Genomic DNA, 22,945 nt, shown 5'->3' with positions numbered 1-22,945 from the left:
TTTCTGATAGCAAACAAGCTGAAACTCAGAGCAGCTGATTCAAATTCAGCACCGTTCTGAGACACGGGCGAGGGGAGGAGCCAACAGCACAGCAGAACAACGCAGTTAAACGAGGCAGTCTTCCCAGCGACAGCGAGTGGAAGCGACAGCGAGTGGGAGAAGTACAGGCTTGGAAAAGTACAGAGCAGTTTAGAAGCAGTTTGAAAGCAGGTTGACGGCTGCAGAAGAAACTAAACTTAAAAAAAAAACCCTCAATATGGTCTTCAAGCCAGTAATCTGTGACACCTGCTTGATGTGGGAAATCCGAGAAAACCCAGCGGAGCTAAACCAAGTGTGCGTAAAGTGCCGCGCGATCCAGGATTTGCATAAACTAGTAAGTATGTTAGAAATGGAGCTGGAAGAAGTGAGACAGCAACAGGATCTTGAGGAACTGGCACACCCACAATTCATGGAAGTCTGCATCACCCCTAACAGACTGAAAGCAACCAGGGAGATAGAAGGTCAGAACAGCTGGGTTCAGGTAGGCAGAAGCAGGGAAAAAAAGAAACTCTGTCAAACACAACCACCAGAAATCAAAACAACCAACAGATTTGAGTCACTTCAGAATTTTGATGAGCAGAACCAAAAACAAGAGAATGAAAGGAACAACATCCAGGACCCTATTGACAGTGGTGACCAGACAGCAAAAAGAAGGGAGGTCATGATTGTTGGGGACTCCATATTGAGAAACACAGCAAGTTCAATTCGCAGTTTGGACCCCCTTACTACAACAGTGTGCTGCCTTCCGGGAGCCTCGGTCAAGCACATCACTGAGAACGTGGACAGGCTCCTAGAACGAACAGGAGACGACCCGGTAGTAGTCGTCCACATCGGTACAAACAACATTGGAAGAGACAGACCAAAATCCCTGCAAAACAAATTCAGAGAGCTAGGAAGGAAATTAAAAGAGAAAACCAAAACTGTGGTATTTTCTGGTATTCTACCGGCACCTTGCAAAGGACCATATGGACAGCTGGAAATAATTAATCAAAACGCATGGCTGAAGACGTGGTGCACACGGGAAGGCTTCACCTATCTTGATCATTGGACCACATTCTACAACGAGGACTATCTGTATAGATGGGATGGACTGCATTTAAATAACAAGGGAACCAGTCTACTTGGAGAAAAGATCCTCGAGCAGGTTCAGAAGCATTTAAACTAGAAAGGAAGGGGGGAGAAATCAACAAAAAAACAGAAGGGAGACCGCATCAAAACAAGAACAACAACTCAGGTAAGACAACCATTAAATGTATTTATCTAAATGCTAGAAGTATCAGAAACAAAATTCTAGAACTTGAAGCTACTGCACTAACAGGTAACTATGATGTGATAGGTGTTACAGAAACGTGGTTGTCTGAGAGTGATGGGGACGAATATAATATTTGTGGGTATACACTGTATAGGAAAGACAGACAGGACAGAAGAGGAGGAGGGGTAGCGCTATACATAAGAAACAGTCTTGAATTTTTTTGAATCTGTTCAGTCTTGAACAAAGAAGACTACGTGGCGACCTAATTCAAGCATTCAAAATTCTAAAAGGTATTGACAGTGTCGACCCAAGGGACTTTTTCAGCCTAAAAAAAGAAACAAGGACCAGGGGTCACAAATGGAGTTTAGACAAAGGGGCATTCAGAACAGAAAATAGGAGGCACTTTTTTACACAGAGAATTGTGAGGGTCTGGAATCAACTCCCCAGTAATGTTGTTGAAGCTGACACCCTGGGATCCTTCAAGAATCTGCTTGATGAGATTTTGGGATCAATAAGCTACTAACAACCAAACGAGCAAAATGGGCCGAATGGCCTCCTCTCGTTTGTAAACTTTCTTATGTTCTTAATATCCCCCGGAACACAGTAAAGTCCATTATTAAGAAATAGAGAGAATATGGCACAACTGTGAATCTGCCTAGAACAGGCTGTCCTCAAAAACGGAGTATCCAGGTGAGAAGGGTGGTGGTAGCAGCATTATGCTACTGGGATGCTTCTCTGTGTCAGGGCCTGGAAAACTTGTGAAGATAGAGGGCAAAATGAATGCAGCAAAGTACAGAGAAATCCTGGAGGAAAACCTGCTGAAGTCTGCAAGAGACCTGGGACTAGAGAGAAGATTCATTTTCTAGCAGGACAATTACCCCAAACATACAACCAAAGCCAGACTGGAGTGGCTTAAAAACAAAAAGGTCAATGTCCTGGCGTGGCCCATTCAAAGCCTGGACCTCAATCCAATTGAGAATTTGTGGAAATAGTTGAAAATTGCTGTTTACCAAAGGTCCCCATCCAACTTGACGGAGCTTGAGCAATTTTGCAAAGAAGAATGGGCAAAAATTGCAGTGTCCAGATGTGCAAAGCTGGTAGAGACTTATCCAAATAGATTCATGGCTGTAATTGCAATCAATTATTTTCTGTTTTGTATTTGTATTAATTTAGAACAATTTGTGATTTTATTTTTCACTTCGACATTATGGACTTTTTTGTGTTGATCAGTGGCAAAAACTCCTAATGAAATCCATTTTGATTCCATGTTGTAACACAATAAAATGAGGAAAAGTCCAAGGGGGGTGAATACTTTCGAGAGCCACTGTATGTATGTGTATTATATATATATATATATATATATATATATATATATATATATATATATATATAATTTTAGCCTGATTTAATCTTTCTGTATATTTACCTGTATAAACACCCTGGGCCGTCGAGGGCCCCGGGGAAGGATTGGTATGTGCACCCCTGACAATGAAAAAGTAAATTGACACACACGGCACTGCATTCATCTCACTGTGTGTACGCATCAGCCCAGGGAAGAGCATCGTGACCTGTGTACGCATCAGCCCAGGGAAGAGCATCGTGACCTGTGTACGCATCAGCCCAGGGAAGAGCATAGTGACCTGTGTACGCATCAGCCCAGGGAAGAGCATCGTGACCTGTGTACGCATCAGCCCAGGGAAGAGCATCGTGACCTGTGTACGCATCAGCCCAGGGAAGAGCATCGTGACCTGTGTACGCATCAGCCCAGGGAAGAGCATAGTGACCTGTGTACGCATCAGCCCAGGGAAGAGCATCGTGACCTGTGTACGCATCAGCCCAGGGAAGAGCATCGTGACCTGTGTACGCATCAGCCCAGGGAAGAGCATCGTGACCTGTGTACGCATCAGCCCAGGGAAGAGCATCGTGACCTGTGTACGCATCAGCCCAGGGAAGAGCATAGTGACCTGTGTACGCATCAGCCCAGGGAAGAGCATCGTGACCTGTGTACGCATCAGCCCAGGGAAGAGCATCGTGACCTGTGCTGTCTATTGCAATCGCTTGACGATCATACGAAATGGCAGTATCAGTGACAAAGACAACAGATGGAATTATACAGTTGAAGCAGGAAAGACTGTAGTATTTATATATGTTGCAGAACTTGTGTTTATGAGCTTCCTATTGCTTTAAAATAAAATTACAACGGGCTTAAAAGGCATGTCATATGCAGACAGGCTAAAAGAATTGAATCTGTTCAGTCTTGAACAAAGAAGACTACGTGGCGACCTAATTCAAGCATTCAAAATTCTAAAAGGTATTGACAGTGTCGACCCAAGGGACTTTTTCAGCCTGAAAAAAGAAACAAGGACCAGGGGTCACAAATGGAGTTTAGAAAAAGGGGCATTCAGAACAGAAAATAGGAGACACTTTTTTACACAGAGAATTGTGAGGGTCTGGAATCAACTCCCCAGTAATGTTGTTGAAGCTGACACCCTGGGATCCTTCAAGAAGCTGCTTGATGAGATTTTGGGATCAATAAGCTACTAACAACCAAACGAGCAAGATGGGCCGAATGGCCTCCTCTCGTTTGTAAACTTTCTTATGTTCTTATGTTCTTATAATTGTGCTGCTATTGTATATATTAGCTGCTGGACTTTCTGGTAAACAACCCATTGACCTCAATGTTATATTATGCACTTCTAATACTTTTGTACTTTACTGCCTGGGGCTGAAGCTTTTTTTTTATGTCTGTGATCCATATTGCATCATTTTGTGTTCTATGGGTGTTTGAGTGTAAATTAAAATGATCATTAACAACAGTGAGATTTAGTTATTATCACTAGCATGTGATTTCTGCCCTATGGTACAAGGCAATAAAGGCATACACCGTTTAACAAGCCGCATGCCCAGCTGTGATCAACAAATAAAAAACCCAACATAATGAGCTCAGAGAAGTTATCTAATTCAATTCAAAGACGTTTTCTCATTATTATTGACTGGTACTGAAAAAATGCTTAATTGAAAATAAAGTAAAAGTTAGGAAATCTCATCTTGCAATGAACAGGTTTTTAACAAGTTCCTATGATGTCGTGTATGGTGCACTTGATTATTTCAAAGTTTGCATATGATTTGTAGCAATTTAGCTTTATACTAGGCTTGTTTGTATCCGAATATCTCATAGGGAGCTCAAAGCAACCCACAAACACATATGAGTGAGTCTCAACGGGTTGACAGACCACCCTGTAGTGAATGAACTATCCTTAAGAGTGCAGAAAATGTAAACCATGTTCAATGCAATTTATTGGTGCATAACCATAGAACTTTATAAGAACAATATAGGATATGTAAGGCAGACAGATGGACACACTGATGATGCTTCTCACATTTTTATATGGCAGCTGCACAATCGGGAGAATATATATTTTCCCCTCCATATAGAATTGTAACATGCAACGCCAATCACATTGAATATAAAAGCTTTTTTGTAAAAGTGCCTAATTTTGGTTTGAAACTGGTTAGTTAATGGTTACCATGCACAGGCATGATAGAAAATCATGATGGAGAAGACTACCTGCAGCTCCTACCTCCACCACAAGAGGGATACTACCTGTTAGTCCTGCCACCACCACCAGAAGAGCTGAATCTGCCTTCCAAGAGTCAACTGCTTCCCGGTCCGGCCGAGCCTGCAACGCCTGCGACTGACCTGACATTTTGAATGACATTCTGCCTATCAAGATAGCTGTTAAAAACAGAACCAGCTTCAGACCAATGAAGCAAGTGATCCAGTCTGCAGATGTGCCCATGTATGACCATAAGAAATAAATACGACCTAAAGGCCTACTAACTGTAGATCATCTCATAGTGAGTAGGTGGACAGGGCTAACAATAGCCTGCAGGATAAACCAACTGCAATGAACTAACCCTCTGCAGTTAGTCTACAGGATCGTTTTAAAGGTTATCTCAATTGCAATGAACACAATGTATTGCTGTACTTGCAGCAAGCAAATGCAATGCTAAAGTGAAATGGCAAGCCCACTTCATAGTGTGACATTTGAAATGTGTAATACTTTTTGTGAATTTGTGAATCAGCAATACTACCCTGCACTCCCCTTCTCTTCAAAGCACACAGCCACTTTCAGGTAGAAGATTCGCAGCATTAATCAATCAAAATATCAAAGGGTGACGTCACAGAAATCTTTAACTGTCCGTCCGGAGAGTAGCTGGCATTGGAGTGCCATTCTGTCTGCTTTATTATTATTATTATTATTATTATTATTATTATTATTATTATTATTACTACCATAACAATTACGTAAATTGCATGTGAGGGGCACAGAGATTGTAAAGCTTCCTTATCTTGCATTTCTGGTCTTCAGCACCACAAGTGATAACTATTATTGTTTTTGTCTGGAAGCATAAACAATTATTTTGGAAAACAGCCATAACAGACACCAAAATCCAAGCTGAACTGGACAAAACTGACAAAAATAATACTATATATATTCAGTCTTCTCAAATTACTTTGTTTAATATTGCAACTTATTTATTTCTTACACATGTATCCATGTTCCTACTGTAGGCATTCAGGAAATGTATTAATTACATTAGCGAAGTGCTCCCCCAGTGCTTTCTTCCACAGCAGCGTGTAATAATCTAAAACATGCTCTTAAAAACCGGAGCAATGCACCAATAGCTGCCCTCTTTCAGTATGCCTTGCAGGATAAACATCCTGTTCACACACGATATAAACGCTCTGAGAGTTAACTTTAGCTTTCATGCAAATAAACTCTGTCCTTCTGCTCACAAGTATGTGCGAGCAACAAGCACATTGATACGCTGTTTCAAACAAAACGAGCCAGAGTCTGTTTGAAATGGACCCATTGTGAATGCAGCCTAAGTGTCCTTTGTATGATATTTTTCTATTTTGCTGGTAAAGAAAGCAGTATATCATTCTTTAAGTAACTTGTAAGTTGAAAATGGCCCATGGTTTCTTTCTGGTTTTGTAGAATGAACAGGTAGTGTGCTTATTGTTTTAGTTTTATTAGTTTTTTTTTTGTTCAATAAAACACCAATCATGATAATGAGGATGTGTTTTCTTTTCCCTATATATCCATTCCACATTTAACAAATTGTTTTCATGTATATGGTAATTGTCCTTGGGAGATTGTGATAGAAGAGCAGTCACCTCTTCTATTCTGTTTGCAGGTGGAAGAAGCCCTGAATGAAGTGGATTTTCAGCTCAAGCTGGACCTGCATTTCACTGACACTGAGCAACAGTGAGTATTTCCTTACCCAAAAATACATATAACATCAATAACAGTGAAGCTTTACTAAATGTTCTTGCAAATTATGTTTCAAACAAACACTAAGGGATAGGTGTACTAAGATGGGACAGTCGCAATGTAAATATACTGCAATTTGCATTTTCGTTGCAAATCTTAGCAAAGTATACATTTTGTTGTATGTACTGAGAGAAAATATGTTAATGAAACAAGCCGCAATATACTAATTTAAATATTTGTTGTGTCTTCTTAGCGAGATCTCTGGCATTGCGAGAGTCTTGCAACATTGTTTAAATAAATAGTGGGAGTTGAGTTGTGGTTTGCTGCAGCAGAGGGAGCCCGAAGGATAACGTCTATACTTGCAAGGATGCAAGAATTAAAAATAAGTTTTTTATTAAATGTAAACAATCTGTACAATGCATTCTGTTCTACCTTCATTTTACTAATTATATATATGTATTATATATATATATATATATATATATATATATATATATATATATATAATATATATATTGATACAACTTACATAAAGTTTACATATTTAGTAGCACGACTTTATTGAGTACAAAAAAAACCCATCCGATGTGTAATGTAATACTTGTTTTTATATTTAGACATCTAATGTGGATATGTCATATGTTATGTCATCGATTTAGTTTACTTCAAAATGGATCGCGTGAAAAAAATGTGTTTTATTTAGTAACCACATGTACGTTTATTAACTAATAAAATTTTAACTTTGTAATAAAATCGAATCTTTTTTTTTATTATTATTATTTATTATTATTATTATTATTATTATTATTATTATTATTAGCCTTAACGTCGGATCTGTCAATTGTGTTAACCAGCCTAGACAGTTAACACAAAATTGATCATAGTGCTGCATTGACAAGTTATGATACTTACAGGAGAACAGTCAATTCTTGTTAATATGAATTTCATAGAAACAGAAAAAAATTTAGCATTTTACTACTAATTCGTATTATCATTAGTAGCCTATAAACCAAACTGTCTGTTTTTATTTAAGTTAGTCAGGGGTGCAGTGCTAAACTGCACAATTACAAACCACCTGCACATTAACAGAATAGGTGTGTTTCCTATTCCTATACAGATGCTCAGAATGAGCTGGAGGGGTTAGCAGCACATGTGTGCAGTCTATTGCTCCCAACATGCTGGGGAAACCAGAAATGTCATAGAAATTATTTTCAAGGGTTTGTAAGCACTCCCTGCTTTTAGGGAAAAATAGGTATTTCTGTTCTCCTCACAAATGCATTGTGCACAGCTGGCAATGCACGAGAAAAAACAGATTAGGAAATGCCAGCAACAATTGCAACTTAAGAAAATCTTAAGAAATTGATGTAATTGTAAGTGTCGCAATTGGGAACTGCTTTCCTACATATCATTATAATATTTGAGAGCCCTCATTTGCACTATCTCCGCCCTCTTTTGTGAATTTATGCAATGACGCCCATAATGACATATTCATCTACGCTTGAACCACAAACAGAAACTGCTGCCACAAAGCATTCTCTAAAAAGTTGTAAATAGCATTGTGCTTGTCTAGTACATTTCGACCAAGACTTCCGACTCGTTTGCAGCTGGTTTGCGACAGACACAACACTTTAGTACACCTACCCCTAAATCTTTAACGTCTTTAAAAATGATTTTTGCTTATTGTAGACTTGACCCCAGCTAGCATCCACACACCCCTAGTTGTCATACAGCTTTATGATTGCTAGGTTAACATTTATCTCAAAATTTACTTTCATGGGCTTAATGACAGATATTTTCCTTTATTGATTTTTAATGTGCTGAGGCATCTTTATCAAATCAAATGACAGCACAGATGGGTAATTCGATGCGCACTGTTGCTCTGTTGAAATTCCAACAATGATATAATAACTACTTCAGGTGTGATTCATACTGATTCGCTTTGAGAAACCTTTTAACCTGCAAAAAGCGGTATTTTAAAACTTAAAGTCTCTGATCACGCACTTTTCTAATCTTTTTTTTTCAGGCTGAGCGACATTGCTACAGTTCCCATGATAAGCACTCGGACTCTTGGCCTTCACTTCCACCCACGACAAGGCCTGCACCACCATGTTCCTGTCATGTTTGACTACTTCCACCTCTCAGTCATATCCATCACTGTACATGCTTCTCTGATTGCCTTACACCAACCATTAATCAGGTAGTGTACAAGAGAAACAGAAACATAGTTCATGGCCTGAATACGGCACTTCACAAAAACAAAAACCTTCTACGAGAAAATCTAAACAGTCAATCAATATTAGTGAACAATAAACTTAACCTTTTGATTACCACACAGATAGAATGTGTGTGCTCCTCCTGTGCCACAGTGAAAATGGCAATTGCACTTAGTCTTGTGCCTTACAAACACATAACAATACATCATTACTGTAAACTAAGAGAGAACACTTTGGCACAGTGATAAAATATAAATTTCAGATAGGATATAAAAACCTGGTTGCAGCTGGAGAGTTTATTTTTATTTTAAATGTCTCTTATCTCAATTTTACACACCAGGAAAACCTTACTAAGTTGGTTATTAAATTGAGAAAAGTCGTCTCTAATGACATTGTTATTCTAACTTGGAGGCTTCACCCCGAGGTGGTGTGCCTCATCTGGTTCATGAGAGTGATGTTTTTTGATGGTAAATAGCGTTTATGCATTACTCGATGAAATACCGTCATGTTAAACACTATTACTGGCACGATTAAGGAGACAGTAAGTTTCGTGAATGAATATTGGCCCAGTGTGTTTAAACAAACTTCTTATTTTGCACTAGTATGTTATACAATCTTACACACTGTTAGCACATAAGGAGAGAGAATGAAATAACTAAAACCTCTTGCCAAAGGCCCCCCCCCCCATTATTATTATTAAACTATCCTGGATTTTAATACAATTATAAAAACACCACTAGTCTGCTGAGCTCAGCTACAAAGACAGTGTACCTGTGTATAACAGAGTGGTTATGTTACCTACAGGGAGAATACCTGCAATAGCACTTGCAATAGCAATTCCAATGGGGTGTAAGGCTCCCATGGGCCACCAACTAGAGAACTCATAATCTGTGACCTGTCTACAAGGTGTTTCAGTTGTTCTTGATGGATGCATGACCATTAGAATAGATGTATTTCTTCTGAGATAGTTGCTTGTGAAAAGCATCAGTAATGTGTGCAGTCTTGCATACAGGAACACCTGCCAGTCAAGCAAAGCTGCTGTTGGTTACAGTGTAATAAAATATTTGTTTGCAAGCTTTTAATATGATTGTTATCTGAAAGCCTATTTTTAAAAAAAAACACCAGTAAGGAAAAATACACTGTCCTAAGAAGTATTAAAATTAATTAAAGAGTGGCGAGGTTAAGAAGTCTCCGAGCACAGTAGATTTCTGTGACACCTTGCAAATACAGTAGGACAGTATCTCTCATTCCATGAGGGCTTCGTTCTCCTGCTGCCACTGCAGAATTTCCTTACCCGTTATTCTGTGGATGAGATGGTAAATCAGTGTGCTATTGTAAGTGACTCTGCATAAAATGCACAGTTCACAGTCTGCCTCTGTAAAGTGCTTTGTGGTGGTGGTTGTCCTCAATGAAAGGCGCTATATAAAAATAGATATTGTCTGACATTAAAATGCAGATGGAGGGAATCAAAAGATTGTTGTGTACAGTACTACTGTAATAAAGGTTTGCTGTAATGTATCAAATGTTTTTTCCAAAGCAGAGGACCAAAAGCCAGCTTGACAGATACATTCTGGGCGGTAAACACGTGCATTTTCATCAGTGATGGGCTATCCTATAATCTACGAATGCTGTCAAATTATTGTTTATATTATATATAGTAAACGATCCTTGCAACTCACGTCATTCGTTGCCCCTTTAAAATAGACCCAGGACTCAAATGGATTTTTCAGCGCGATTGCACGCACTTTTAATAAACACAGAACAAAAACAAAACACCTAACTCTCCTTTAGAGCTCTGACTAAACATCAATAGTTTCCTGACTACCCACAGGACGGCTAAACCATTTACCTGTCACACCAAAAAACTTACACAAGTTTCACACAATACCTTTCCCTGGTACAACTGCTCTCACTCACACAGTCAGGCTCTTCTCAGCAACCCTAAGCCCACTGGCTGCCTCTCTTAAATACCCTGCACCTGGCTCCAATTTACAATTAGCACCAGGTGCAGGGGATTAACTAAACAATAAAAACAATTAATCAATTAAAAAACCCTTAGCCCATTCACCCACAGTGCATTTTCACATGGTTTTAGCAGGGAGGAATTTTAACCCCCTCCCTGCTATCTTATATATATATATATATATATATATATATATATATATATATATATATATATATAGTCCTGGGGAGAAAGTGTATTCCATGGAAACACAGGACTACACCTCTCAGAAGGTCATGGATTGAAAAGCCTTAATTTGTTTTGTTAATTATCACCTGCATCTGGCTATTATTGTAAATTAGAGAGCAGTCAGTCTGCTCAGGGCTGCTGCTGTCTGAAGAAGCCAGATTAATGGTGTGCTCAATCGTATTAAAATGTACTGTGTAAAGCCTTTTGCGTTTGTCTTGAAAAACTGTGTGTTTTTTTTTTTAATTTTTTGTCAGGTTAAACGGCTTAGCTGTCCTGGGACCCAACAAATGTACAGTTAGTGCTCAAACAGAGTTAGGTTTTGTTTTTTGTTAGCAGTTGCTGTGTACGAAAAGGTGTAAAATCAAAAAGAAAAAGGCAGTGTAAGTACACAAAATGTGAATAATTGATTAAAAAAAAAAAAATCTATTATCAAATAAATATATATATATATATATATATATATATATATATATATATATATATATATATATATATATATATATATATATATATATATATATAAATTTTTTTTTTTTTATTTAAATGTTATTATAAAGGGTATACCTAGCAATAATTTACAGTACAATGCATTTCAATGTTGTTATTGCTTGAAGAGAGTCATTGTTGCCTCTGTCTATCTCTTCCCACAGTTTCACTCATTCAGGAAAGGGCTCATTATTGGGGAAAGGTTTCGTAGAAAATGGAGCAGATCAGACCACCATGTCTTTAGAAAGCCTTATATTTGGGGCTGGATACTGCAAACCTGTTATAACAGAGGTAAGCCTTAGCATACATGGAGGCCTGTCATTGATGCGACACATTTAACTGCCTCTGTGAATTATTTTGAAAAGATGACAAATGTCACATTTTGTAAACTGTGCTGTTATTAGCTAGTATGCTTCATTCTTCCTTTTGGCCCTCTCATTGCATTTCTAACTAAGGTAATGTGGGAGGTGTAAAATCAATAACACACCCCAGCTTTAACATAGATTCATATAATCAGGCATACTGCGTGCCTTAGCATGATAACAGGCCTTGTTGCAATCCTGGATGACAACTATAGAACTGTACTTTTATTAGTGGTGTAGCCCCTTGAAAATAAGAGACCAGTACCAAGCCAACTGGGGGATGTGATTTGGAACACTTTTTGCAACCTATGGATACCAGTAAAAATGGGTGTTATCTGAGGCACATCTCGTAAGTCATTCCATTCTAACAAAATATGAGGTTGGTGTTACATTTATGATAGAACAGAAATGTTTAAAATCGATATAACCAAGTACTGTACAGCTTTTATAAAGCTATGGTATGGTATGGTAACTGTAGGGGTGTCCAGGATAAACAAGGTTTAAAATATAACATTAAAATAAACTATAGGCTATTTGTTTAACTAATTATCAGACTATTTTTATTGTGGCTCAATGCCTTTGTGAGTATTGTAGTTGCTGTTGATAAGCTGTGCAAGAGTGTTGTTCTGTGTCCTTGAAATGTGCTACAATTGCAATTACAAATTAAATAAGTTTGCTTATGCATACTTAGATCTGGCATTCATGCTAGGTTTTGGTCGGCACGCTCATGGTCGTAGAAAAGTAGTTTATAGTTTATAGGACATTCCTTCCTGTGCCCCACTAGGAATGCTGCAGGATAACTACAGCAAGCTGTGGCTGTAGTTTTCATTTGGTTGCCCTTGCAAGGTTAGGCCTGTGTACTGTAAGCAGAGTAATAATTAACTCAGTATGGGCTCTGGTGATTACACTTTCTACACTTTATCAGAAGATCATGAGGAAACTAGTTAGACAATGGATTCCGTCTTAATGATTTCAACAGGTCTGCCCCAAAACTTGAAAACCTGATTTTACGTGAACCTCATTTGACTGTATTTTTATTATGTATACTGTAGTTAATAAGTGGTTCTATAAATCACTAACAAGCAGAAAAAAAAACAGCTGGATTAAAATAGTTAAACCTAAAAAATAAAAATGTATGAACATATTTAAAAGGTTTACGCCAAAGGGCATCTGAGTTGTGAAAATCATTTTTGGATGTTTCCTTTATGTGCCCTTTCTCAGGAGTTATAAGCCAGTTTTACATTTGACCTTTAGGAAAGGTCAGAAGTCACGGGCAATAACAATTTTTGATAGAGCTTACATGGGTTCCTATATGTGTTCCATAGTAACCATGGCTCTAGCTACACTCTACAAGGAGTTATTATCCAGTTTTCTAAGTTGATGATGTAATCCAAGGTGGCTGCCATGTTTTTTATTGTAGCAACTTCCCTTGAGCAATGTTTACACCAATTTTTGGTTCAATCGGACTAGCGGTTTCAGAGACAAACATACAAAACTGTCTTTTTTTTAAAGACAGTTTTGTTTGTTAATGATGTCACCCAACTTGGCTGCCATGTTTTTTATTGTAGCAACTTCCCTTTAACCCTTTGCGGTCCTATGTCGGACATTGGACGTGCGCCACAGAGATAAGACAGACACAAACGAGATAGCTGTTTCTGCATCCAGCGCTCAAAGAATATCACAGACATTTGCAGAGTTTTTTGAGGTGTTATTGTAATAAAATAATGACTTGGATCACATTATTGAGGAGTTTGGTGATAAAACGAGTGATCAGGAGAGGATTTATCAGTATGCACGACTATGAAGAGGTATGTGAAAAATACAGCAAACAAGGAGTGGCTGGAGATGCAGTACTGGTGTCATTTTGCTATGCATGGCCTTTTAAACCTGTTTTACTCAGAAAATACATTATTTTAAACAGCACGTGTAAAGTAAACAGCGCATGTGAAAATAAATTGGACCTGACGCACCTGACAAGCGCTGAATAAATGGACCGTTAAGGGTTAAAACCCTTTAAAAACAACCACACTATGATCATATGTGCCATTGGGTTTGTTTCAGTTCTGGCTTGGAAGCCTAATAATAATAACTTAAACCATCAATATGATTCAACCTAAAAAAAAAACCCATCAGAATAATACTGTACTCACAGTTCATCGTTGGATTTAATGCAGCATCAAGTCTGTTCTGCTGCACACAACTTGGCTATCCCATTGTTATCTTCAGATATTAAAAAAAAAGTTCAGAACATCGCTCTTTTGAGACATATTTACTGCAGGTTGGTCGCACGTTACACAGAACTGTAAGGGAAATTACTGTCTCATGAGTTAGCATGCCAAACCAAAGATTACATTCTGTGCAAGAAGAAATTCAAGCATGAATATTGGTACACATTATCGACTAAAATAACAAAAACTGCCACTTGCCGATTGCGATTTTTTTCCTTGTATTGGTGCCATGCTGATTATCGGTGCACCCCTGCAACTATAATATTTAGACCTACTTAGAACATTTTAATAGATCCCATACTCATGAAGACTGTTGGTCAAAAATAAAATGTCATTTGAATCTGAACGTATGGTCTAGCCAAAGTTAAGGACTCTGCCAAATAACTTTGTTTAAATTCTCCTGAGTTGTTATAACAACAGCTCTTGCCTCGCACTGAAGCCTGTTCTCCACGCTGTTACGAGTTACAGAAGAAAATGTAAACTCAATATTAACAATCACAGGCCAAACACATTGTCCAGTGGGTTATGGGCAATCATGTTTTGATGTACCCAGATAACATATGAAACTGTCATGCAAACAAGACCAGTGCAGCAAAAGTAAGCCGAACTCTTCCCCGTCTTTCTGGGAAGAAGATTAGACACCTGCAGCTTGCAGCAGTTGAATATCTGGGTTAATTACATGTCAACAGAGCTATATTCAGGGATGAGATTTTAATTATTCTGACTAGAGACACTTAGATCAATGACTAATATGTTCAGGGTATTGTGTATTTATTGAAAAATATTTAGTGTGATATTAAATGGCATTTCAGAGCAGCAGTTTTGTGAAGCGGATTCAGTGCATCTAGACGTGAATTGTAAAATATGCCATTATCCCAACCAAAACTGTGCGTTAGTATAGTTGCAAAGCTAAACAATCATATACAGGTTAGCAGAAGTCGAAAACGCTTTAGCGGTGTGATAGTGATAGTAATGATTTATCTTAGCTCTCTACATTCTTTATTTAGTAAATCAGGACTGATAGTCCTTTGCCAAGATTGCACAGACAGTGCTGCATCAATTTGCATTGTCCCAGAACCCCTTATGAATAATTGTTAATACATTTTAATTAACTGACATTTTGTAATGTAATATTAAAAAATGAAAAAAAAATAACCAAAGGTTTTTTAATATTGTGTTTTAACAGGATTTTTCATGTGCTCCCTATTACCTTTATGGGAGGGTTTGAGCTTAAATATATGTTAATTCAGACGCTGTAAACTCTAATGAGAGTGTTCTTGTCCCTTGTTCCGGATTTTTATACCCTACACCCATGGGGGAAGGATCTCATAATTGGTCTGTTTAACTGTGGGGGCCCCTTTTGATCACAGTAATGAGTCTGGGTTTGCCTTGTTCTACATGCAGGTGACATTTTGTTCAACAATTGTCATGCTCCTTCCTCAGGTTTTTTTGTTTTGTGTTTTACCTGGAACTGCCACGTTTATACTGCTTTGCAGTTTAACCATTTCATGTGTGACTGAGCCAGGTTTTAGTGCTAAGCAAGAGGAAAGCAGTTCTGTATTGTGTAGAAACTGCATACGTTATTGACTCTTTAATATTACATAGCGTTTAAACAGACACATGATGGGTAATTACAAAACTAAGGTATAAGACGTTAGTTATTTCAAATGCTAATATCTTCTAAATGTAACCAAATAAAATGGGGGTTTTATATCACTCATCATCGATTCTAGTACACACATTTCTCATTAGTCAGTGATTGCATATACTTTGAGAGTAATTATGAATCACAAATTTAAATATACCCAGTGACGTTCATTTCGAAAGTGAAGCAGTAAGTGATTCCAGAATTCAGGAGCTCTGTGCAGAAAAGATGTGTGGCCTATTTTTGTTCATAAGAAAATAAGAAAGGTTACAAACGAGAGGAGGCCATTCGGCCCATCTTGCTCGTTTAATTGTTAGTAGCTTATTGATCCAGAATCTCATCAAGCAGCTTCGTGAAGGATCCCAGGGTGTCGGCTTCAACAACATTACTGGGGAGCTGGTTCCAGACTCCCACAATTCTCTGTGTAAATATGTACCTCCTATTTTCTGTTCTGAATGCCCCTTTATCTAAACTCAATTTGTGACCCTTGCCCCTTGTTTCTTTTTTCAGGTTAAAAAAGTCCCCTGCATCGACATTGTCAAAACCTTAGAATATTGAATGCTTGAATCAGATCGCCATGTAGTCTTTGCTGAATAAATTCAATTTTCAGCCTGTCTGCAAATGACATTCCTTTTAAACCAGAAATTCTGGTTGCTCTTCTTTGCACTCTTTCTAGCGCAGCAATGTCCTTTTTGTAGCAAAGTGACCAGAACTGAACATAATATTCTAGATAAGGTCTTACTAATGCATTGTAACATATTAACATTACTTCCCTTGATTTAAATTCAACACTTTTAACTGTATATCCGAGCATCTTGTTGGCCTTTTTTATAGCTTTCCCACATTGTCTAGATGAAGACCATTCTGATTCAGCATAAACTCCTAGGTCTTTTTCATAGATTCCTTCTTCAATTTCAGTATCTCCCATATGGTATTTATAATGCACGTTTTTATAGACTGCGTGCAACACCTTACACTTTTCTGTACTAAATGTCATTTGCCATGTGTCTGTCCAGTTCTGAATGCTGTCTAGATCATTTTTAATGGCCTTTGCTGCTGCAACAGTGTTTGCCACTCCTCCTATTTTTGTGTCATCTGCAAATTTAACAAGTTTGCTTAGTATATGAGAATCTAGGTCATTAATGTAGATTAGGAAGATCAGAGGACCTAATACTGATCCCTGTGGTACTCCACTGGTTATCTCGCTCGGCATTTTGAGGTTTCTCCTCTAATCAGTACTTTCTCTTTTCTACATGTTAACCACTCCCTAATCCATGTGCACGCATTTCCTTGAACCCTACTACGTTCAGTTTGACAATTCATCTTTTATGCAGGGCTTTGTCAAAAGCTTTCTGAAAATCTAAATAAACCATGTCATATGCTTTGCAAGTATCCATTGTCGATGTTGCATCCTCAAGCAGGTTAGTTAGACACAATCTCCTTTTCCTAAACCCACGTTGACAGTCTCCCAGGATACTGTTACCATATAGAAGAGTTTTCAGTGTACATTCAGTGTACCTTCAAATGTAAGCTTTAGCTTTACGTGCTAACATGTAAAGCAAGTATCTTGGACCATCACTGTGTCTACCTTTGTGAAGGAGAAGCAAAACGAAAAACAAAACTCTTTTAAACTGCCATGGTAATAACAACAACAGCACAATAATCCCAAAGCGCTTCACAGACAAAAAAATATATATATATAGTAATTAAACTGTTAAATTAAAACAATTATAATACAGAATAGAACAATAAAAAGAGTAATGTAGTAAAATTAGAATTAAAAAAGGACAAAAAAATGCAATTTTGATGCAAAAAAAAAAATTTAAAGCCAAAATTTTAAAATCTTGGCTTTAAAAACAGTAAGAGTCCCAGCTTCCCTGACAGAAGAAGGCAGAGCATTCTAGAATTCAGGAGCTTTACATTTTATTTTTAATCACCCTTGGAAAACCAGCAGCACAGCATGTAGTTAAAGGCAGATTAGCCTCTAAAAGAATGGCAAGATGATCAGAAAGTAAGATCATAATACATTTTGAAAATATAAACCATATAAAGTTAATAAATCAAAAGTGAAGCCAAAGTAAAGATTATGCATAGGATCTTTAACATGCTGGACATAATCTGGTGAATCCAGTAGCCTGAAAAATTCAGAAGAGTAAGAATCAGGGTCAGTGTCAACATGGATGTTAATATCACCCAACAAAGCAAATTTGATCAAAAATAGCATGTTTGACTTAGGTTAATGATATATACAGTATTCCTTTGAATTTAAGATGGGACAGAGTTTCTGTTGAGCGTGAGATTGGTACATCAATCTAACCAATATAACCAAACAATATAACCACTCCAATGAGATATTATAGCTAATATTTTGGCATCAGATAACACTATGTAACACAATTTTTGTTCCTGGGTAGTAAGTGTTATTTCCTAATTGCTTATGCCTCAAAAGTATAGAAAATGGCTATTATTCCCCACAAACTTTGCTTTTGTGACCAGGACAGTGATATTTCAAAATATCACTATTTCCAATGGGAAAACGGGCAAATGTGTGTCTTTTCGCTCACATAAATACAGTATAATCATAAATCTCGAAAAACAACTCACTTCTAAATCTTTTGTAGTCATTTTTGTATTACTTTAGTATAAATACATGTTAATTTGGATTCATATGTTGTTTTTTTCTGACTTTATGTGAACGAAAAGACACACATTTGCCAGATGCTTCATTTAAGGGATTCAAGGTCTTTTAAACAGTCAATGGTTTTCTAGTGCATGGCCACTAGAAATTGAAAACCTATCACTGCATCTAAAATCCACAGCTCTTCTCGAAATGTACCCAATAGTAGCGGCAGCACACCTATGGGGTCATCTTTGGTCAAAGAAATCAATACTATTATTTACGATAACAAATCTACAGTTCATATTAGCAATAAAGGCCATTTCAGTTCCTCTCTTATAATGCACTACTGCGGTGGCTAATATGGATTTCAGTATCAATTCATTTTCTAATCCAGACTTGTCATCTGCTGGGCATTCATAATAATGCAGCTGATGCGCTTTCTCGTTTACAGATTTCCAGATTCCACAATCTGGTTCCTACAGCCCTGCCAACTCCAGCAGCGACCCCAGTTCAATCAGCTGATCTTCAACTGAACCCAAATATCAGCGACCTGACTATTCAGCTATTCAGGGAGCTGGGGGTCCATCTTTTTGGGGGGGGTTAGTGACACTTCCCTGAGCTTTGTGCAACCTACGCTTCATTTACCTACCGTGGGAGGTTCTCTCAGTGAGTTAGAGGGGACCCTCAGCCAAACCCAACCTTTAGCATCTCATGTGCTATCGCTCCCCTCACAAGTCAAGGATCTAAGCTTATTCTAGCTAACTTTGCAGAAGGAACTCTCCCTTCATAACTCAAGTCAATCTCCCTGTTTCAGGCTCTCTTGGGGTACATCTTCCCCAGCTTTGGAAGTCTATAATCCACCTCATGGAGGGCAGCTTTCAATGAGCCAGAGTCCACTTTCTTTCTTCCTTTCAGGTTCTCAAACCTCTATTTATGTGCAGGAGATCTCCCCTGTGTGTCTGGTCCCCCAAGCGGCGGGGACCCTCTTCTATATGTCAGGTCTTAGCAAACAGCGGGCCTCTCTTATATGTTTTTTATCTTTACTAACTACATGTCCCTGAGGGTGCCGAGCACCCAGCCGTGGAATTAGCCTCATCACGACAAGGCCCTCACATAACCTGCAGCGGTGACCTCACCACGACTTGGACCTCGTCCTGCCGAAGGCTTGGTCCCAATGGTGGGCGGCTCTCCGAGAATCAGGCGACATCTCTACAGGCAACCTGGCTCCAACCCTGTGAACTTGCTGTGTGACTGCAGTGTAACCCTAATAGTGACGAATGTTATCTGAAAAGCCTGGAGTACCGGCACTGTGCAATAAATATCAAGCACAAGAGCTTGCTCTTTTGATTAGTACAGACCCCTCAGTAACACTCTTAAAGTGTTTTGTATTAAGGTTCCAGCAAAAGGTCTGAGATGGCTATTGATTTTACAGTTGTGGAGACAAACTCTGATGAGAGAGAATGCCACTAGTTTGGCATTTGATCTTTGTTTAATTGTCCAGCATCTCAAGTTACTGTACATAATACTGTAAAGCCATAAATATTTGCGACCAAAATATTTGGCGAATCACAGCCATAAAGAGAAATGCTCCAGAAATGTTGCCTACCTGTTGCAATATACGAAGTATGTATTATAAATAGAATTTGATATTCGTGCCAAAAATGTTTGTGATTTTTTTCATACATGAAAAAACGCATAATAAAAGGCTTGCAAATATGTATAGCTTTAAATACCTGATGTGTGTAGGTTGCCTTTAGGATAGGTCTGAATGTATGTATGCTGTATGTAGTACACAGTATGCTGAATGTACATTTTTGTCACTTTTTTTTTTTTTTTTGCTGAGCATCAGCGTTTTTTGTTGTTGTAAAATAACCTATTACTTTTGATCAAAAGACTCCAATGCTTCATTCATGTCGCCCACAGTTCCTCTGTTCAAAGCAACCCAGTCTGCATGTTACTAATTGGGCATGTGGAGGAGCTAGGGAACTCTGCCTTGTTAAGGGACTATAACTATAAAGAAAAAAAGAAAAGGCTGTTAGCTTTTGTAACCACGCTGGTCAACACCATGTTCTGTGCAAATGCATTTTCATCTGTCCAGGGCTCGCAAAATCGCTAGCCCGACGTTCCGGGGTAACCAAACAAATCTGCCGGACAACGTATTCATTGGTAATGCTTGAGTGATTTCCGGGGTGACGTGGATGTGGCCAAATCCCGTGAGGATTGCCCCGTGTAACACCCCTGAAAACTCAAGCAATCCTATCTAGTCAGCGTGCTGGTGTCACATGACTGTGTTTGCTTGAAGGGTAAATGGACACTATGACAGCCAAATGTATATACTTTTATATTGAAGGCTATGATTTTTTAAACAGAGTTTCAGACTGGAATTACAAGTTACAGTACTCTGCTCGAACACGAATATGGTAGTTATAATCACTGACTCAGATTTAGCACGTAGAATGTTGCATCGCTTTTTTCATTTCTTTAATGTGGTTAATAAAATGTATCAGTAATTGTATTTTAACTGTATGGTGCTTGCTTGTAATTTACAGTACCGAGTGCAGCAACAGCCTCGGGTCCAAACCTTCAGCCGAGTGTAGATATACTATTTACATCCTCACTCTAGACCTTCATTCTACGATTAAATACTGATTTAAAAAAATAAATAAAATCAAGCTGTGCTTATGTTGGCTCGTCAGCTCTATGCAACCGGCACGGCAAACCAACTTTTTTTTTTTAAATAAGGAACCAAGATTTCAATTAACATTTCCAATTGAAACAAAACTGAAACTTTGATGCGTTTTTTTTTTTTTTTTTTTTTTTGCGGGGACGGACTGTGTTCTTCAATTAATAGAATATAGCCAGAATGCTGGGTTCTACATTTATTCACAATGTCATTGCTATTATTATTATTATTATTATTATTATTATTATTATTATTATTATTATTATTAGTGCTAGTAGTGACAAATACTGTAATAATAAAGAAAATCTAAGAATGAAACAGTACTAATATTAATAGTTTAGCTAACGCCTTTATCCAAGGTGACCTCCTTAACTTACTCCAGCAGCTTATATTGTTCGTTTTGGATTGTCCTTTTACTGTAGCGAACAAAAGGCTTTGGACCCAAACAGGGTTGTTATAGCGAGGGTGTACTGTATTAAGTATTTCACTTATATGCTTAATGTACAACACTCGCACATTTTAATTTATAATGTGTGCATGTTTGTTATTTTTCAACTCCCATAGTGTTCAACATTTAACAGAGGGTATGAAGAAGTTTGGATCAGACTCCAATATCACCCCTTACAAAAAAGTAACATACTGCAAGTATACTTGTGCCAAAATTGTCTAGTTTTAGTATACTATTGGTACCATTATACTATTCTATTTTGACACAAGTATACTTGTAGTATACAACTTTGTATATTCTTTTTGTAAATAATGCAATGTAGTTCTCAAATATTGGACATCTTACTTCTCTTTTGCATACCTACATTGTCTCTTGCTAGATAGGCACCTCCAGATTCTGACAAATACTTTTAGAAAACCAGGTGCAATTTCTGCTCTGGATCAAAAAGCTATAGTGCTCAACGGCTGTCCACCTATGTGGATATCTATCACAAAACTAGTAGAAACTAACTAAAACACAAGTCTGGGAAAAACTGTATGGAATTTTGATGTTGAAAAAGTGTGTGAACCCTGAGATACTGTATCTATATTGAGTACAGTGTACTTTGTACATATCACAGTCCATAGGTCAATTATGGGCAACTTGACATTTTTTTGGACAACCAAATGTCTATAATATGTGAGACTGCAGTGTGCACTGTCTATATATATGTGAGACTGCAGTGTGCATTGTATATATGTGAGACTGCAGTGTGCATTGTATATATGTGTGAATGCAGTGTGCACTATATATGTGAGACTGCAGTGTACACAGTCTATATATGTGAGACTGCAGTGTGCACTGTCTATATATGTGAGACTGCAGTGTGCACTGTCTATATATGTGAGACTGCAGTGTTCACTGTCTATATATGTGAGACTGCAGTGTGCACTGTCTATTTATGTGAGACTGCAATGTGTTCATTTGGCTTTGGCCAGTTTATCTACATTTTGTATAGGCAAACCTAATTAGCAATATGTTATTTATTACATAACGTAAAAATCTGGTGCGTTTCTGGTGTAAAATCTCTTGAATTTATGCGGTTTTAATGTGAAACAACTAAATGGTCTTTTAAATTGTCCAAGTCTTTACTTTCTTAAATGCAGAATGAAGAATGCTAAAATGAGAGCGCAACATTTTAACAAGTGACTAGTCTTCATTAATGTTTATACAGTGATTGTAATAAATGTGGATCCTGCATTTATTCTTTTTTAAGTTATAGATTAATAACTACTATGCAGTTATCAGACATACAAATTAAATAACAGAAAGACTAACCTACCTTACCAGATGTTTGGATCCCCTAGTCCATCCTCCTGTTTTTCATTCAAACTTGTCGAGTCCTTATAGGTCTGGGTTTTACAACAGCTGTTTTAGGCATGATTCATACGGGACTGAAAACCAGGTGTCCTCAGAGCTGGTCAAAACCAGAGAACATCTAGTAACCTTCCAGACGTGGA

At 37.9% G+C, this 22,945-nt stretch overlaps 1 protein-coding gene across 1 annotated transcript in view; it reads left to right on the top strand.

The window, feature by feature from the left end:
• LOC121313695 (protein FAM135B-like) overlaps positions 1 to 22,945 on the top strand; it is a 109,237-nt gene that overhangs the window by 60,968 nt on the left and 25,324 nt on the right. Inside the window, exons 5-7 of the mRNA XM_041246494.1 lie at positions 6,494 to 6,564; positions 8,594 to 8,767; positions 11,625 to 11,751. Coding sequence (XP_041102428.1) covers positions 6,494 to 6,564; positions 8,594 to 8,767; positions 11,625 to 11,751 — 372 coding nt within the window. The remainder of the gene's footprint in view (positions 1 to 6,493; positions 6,565 to 8,593; positions 8,768 to 11,624; positions 11,752 to 22,945) is intronic.

Source organism: Polyodon spathula, chromosome 3 (genome assembly GCF_017654505.1).
Source record: "Polyodon spathula isolate WHYD16114869_AA chromosome 3, ASM1765450v1, whole genome shotgun sequence".
NCBI classification, from domain to species: Eukaryota; Metazoa; Chordata; class Actinopteri; order Acipenseriformes; family Polyodontidae; genus Polyodon; species Polyodon spathula.
The sequence above is the reverse complement of the archived record's forward strand: the minus strand, read 5'-3'. Positions and strand labels throughout refer to the sequence as shown.